Raw genomic sequence first — 2,827 nt, 5'->3', positions numbered from 1 at the left:
GGCGGGGCGGGGCGGGGCGTAGGGAATCCTCACGTCAAAGGAGCATTGCGTCATCATTAGATATCCACAAGAGTCAGACCCTAGAAACTTTTCAGCTAAGAGGTCGCGAACAAGTTCTATACACGACAGTTATTTTAAGGTGCTGTAGTTTATTTTAACATTTCTTGGTGTTTTTCAGAGATAATGGAGCAATCACAAAGAAATGCAGAAATGCTTGAATCAAGGCACGTTGCTAAACTCCTATCAGAAAAAAGGACGGTTGAGTTGGACTTTAAAGAAATAATGGCCAGCAGAGACAAATATACAACACTTCATCTTAATTGTCAAACAGATCTCCACACAATGCAGAACTCCAGGGAAGAGATAGGACCCAAATTGGAGATAATAATTAAGGAGGAAAAGAACAAAAATCTGTTGGCACACAATGAAAATCTGCAAACAAAAGTTAATGATCTCCAAAAAAATGAGATTGAAGAGAGCAGGAGGCTCACCGCTGAGTTGGCCATGTTTAAATCCCAGCTTGAGGTAAAACAGACAGAAAACGATAATCTGTTGGCAGAGAATGAAAATCTGTTGGCAGAGAATGAAAATCTGTTGGCAGAGAATGAAAATCTGTTGGCAGAGAATAGAAATCTGCTGGAAGACTATGCAAATCTGGAGCGAGAGGTTCATGATCGCCAAGGGTGTGAGAACAATGAGATCAGGAGACTCACCGCTGAGATGTACAGGCTTAAATCTCAGCTTGAAGAAAAACAGACAGAGAACAAAAACTTGTTGGCAGAGAACACAAATCTGCATTCAAAAGTTCATGAGCTTCAAGAAAATGAGAGCGAACAAAGCAGGAGGCTCAGCACTGAGATGGCCACACTTAAATCTCAGCTTGAGGAAACACACACAGAAAACGATAATCTGATAGCAGAGCATGAAAATCTGTTTGTAGAGTTTGAAAATGTGCTTGCAGAGAATGAAATCCTGCAAACAAGAGCTTATGATCTCCAAGAATGTAACAACAAAGCGATCAGCAGACTCATCGCTGAGGTGGCCATATTTAAATCTCAGCTTGGGGAAAAACAAACAGAAAACACACATCTGTTGGCAGAAAACAAAAATCTGTATGCAAAAGTTCATGGTATCCAAGAAAGTAAGACCAAAAAGATCAGGATACTCACCACTGAGATGGCCACATTTAAATCTCAGTTTGAGGAAAAACAGACAGAGAACAAAAACCTGTTGGCAGAGAACACAAATCTGCATTCAAAAGTTCATGAGCTTCAAGAAAATGAGAATGAAAAAAGCAGGAGCCTCACCACTGAGATGGCCACACTTAAATCCCAGCTTGAGGTAAAACAGACAGAAAACAATAATCTGTTGGCAGAGAATGAAAATCTGTTGGCAGAGAATAGAAATCTGCTGGAAGACTATGCAAATCTGGAGCGAGAGGTTCATGATCGCCAAGGGTGTGAGAACAATGAGATCAGGAGACTCACCGCTGAGATGTACAGGCATAAATCTCAGCTTGAGGAAAAACAGACAGAGAACAAAAACTTGTTGGCAGAGAACACAAATCTGCATTCAAAAGTTCATGAGCTTCAAGAAAATGAGAGCGAACAAAGCAGGAGGCTCAGCACTGAGATGGCCACACTTAAATCTCAGCTTGAGGAAACACACACAGAAAACGATAATCTGATAGCAGAGCATGAAAATCTGTTTGTAGAGTTTGAAAATGTGCTTGCAGAGAATGAAATCCTGCAAACAAGAGCTTATGATCTCCAAGAATGTAACAACAAAGCGATCAGCAGACTCATCGCTGAGGTGGCCATATTTAAATCTCAGCTTGGGGAAAAACAAACAGAAAACACACATCTGTTGGCAGAAAACAAAAATCTGTATGCAAAAGTTCATGGTATCCAAGAAAGTAAGACCAAAAAGATCAGGATACTCACCACTGAGATGGCCACATTTAAATCTCAGTTTGAGGAAAAACAGACAGAGAACAAACATGAAAATCTGTTGGAATATAATGGAAAGCTGCTTGCAAAAATTCATAATCTCCAAGAACGTGAGAACAAAAAGATCAGGAGACTCATCATTGAGATGAACACACTTAAATCTCAGCTTGAGCAAGAACAGACAGAAAACAAAAACTTGTTGGTAGTGAATGAAAATGTGTTGGAAATTAATAGAAATCTGCATGCACAAGTTCATGATTTCCAAAAATATGAGAACAACAAGATCGGGATACTCACCACTGAGATGGCCACATTTAAATCTCAGCTTGAGGAAAAACAAACAGAAAACGATAATCTGTTGGCAGAGAATAGAAATTTGTTGGACGACTATAAAAATTTGGAGCTAGAAGTTTATGATTTCCAAGAATGTGAGGACAAAGAGACCAGGAGTCTCACCGCTGAGGTGATCAATCTTGAGGAAAAAAACACAGTTGCCTACAAACCAGCTACTGAGGAGCCAGCTCCTGTGGTTCAGACCGGAGGTTTGTTGCGTTCACGTTCAAAAGGACTAGTAAAAGTAGCTGCAGTTGCTGGTATTGTAAGTGTGGGTGCAGCCTTACTAACAACCTACTCCAACAGTGACACCAGATTTCTGTCCGACTATATCTACAATTCCATAGAGCCATTCATCAAATCAAGCGCCAAGTCAGGGGACAGCCATTTTAAATAAAAAAGCCAATATAATACATATTACTGCTGCGTCAGTAAGGGCATCCAGTGTAAAACGCTTGCCAAATGTATACATGTGAACAGTTGATTCACTGTGGCGACCCCTAATGGGAAATTAGTAGTAGTAATATACAGTGCCTTGCGAAAGT

General features: G+C 40.3%; 1 protein-coding gene across 1 annotated transcript; it reads left to right on the top strand.

Moving 5' to 3' along the window:
* Window positions 1-47: 47 nt before the first annotated feature.
* LOC109955972 (flagellar attachment zone protein 1-like) lies at window positions 48-2,777 on the top strand. Its single transcript, XM_020592661.1, has 2 exons — window positions 48-1,239; window positions 1,999-2,777. The coding sequence occupies exons 1-2, from the start codon at window positions 184-186 to the stop codon at window positions 2,677-2,679; spliced, it is 1,737 nt and encodes a 578-aa protein (XP_020448317.1). The 5' UTR covers window positions 48-183; the 3' UTR covers window positions 2,680-2,777.
* The last annotated feature ends 50 nt before the right edge of the window (window positions 2,778-2,827 follow it).

This window comes from Monopterus albus, unplaced genomic scaffold, assembly GCF_001952655.1.
Source record: "Monopterus albus unplaced genomic scaffold, M_albus_1.0 scaffold18.1, whole genome shotgun sequence".
Lineage (NCBI taxonomy): Eukaryota > Metazoa > Chordata > Actinopteri > Synbranchiformes > Synbranchidae > Monopterus > Monopterus albus.
The sequence above is the reverse complement of the archived record's forward strand: the minus strand, read 5'-3'. Positions and strand labels throughout refer to the sequence as shown.

Bases quoted from the DNA above. Each gene is read 5' to 3' on its own strand.
- LOC109955972 (XM_020592661.1), top strand. From the start codon at position 184: ATGGAGCAATCACAAAGAAATGCAGAAATGCTTGAATCAAGGCACGTT. The intron at 1,240-1,998 runs AACACAAATCTG...ACAGAGAACAAA, and splicing joins ACAAAAACCTGTTGGCAGAG to CATGAAAATCTGTTGGAATA.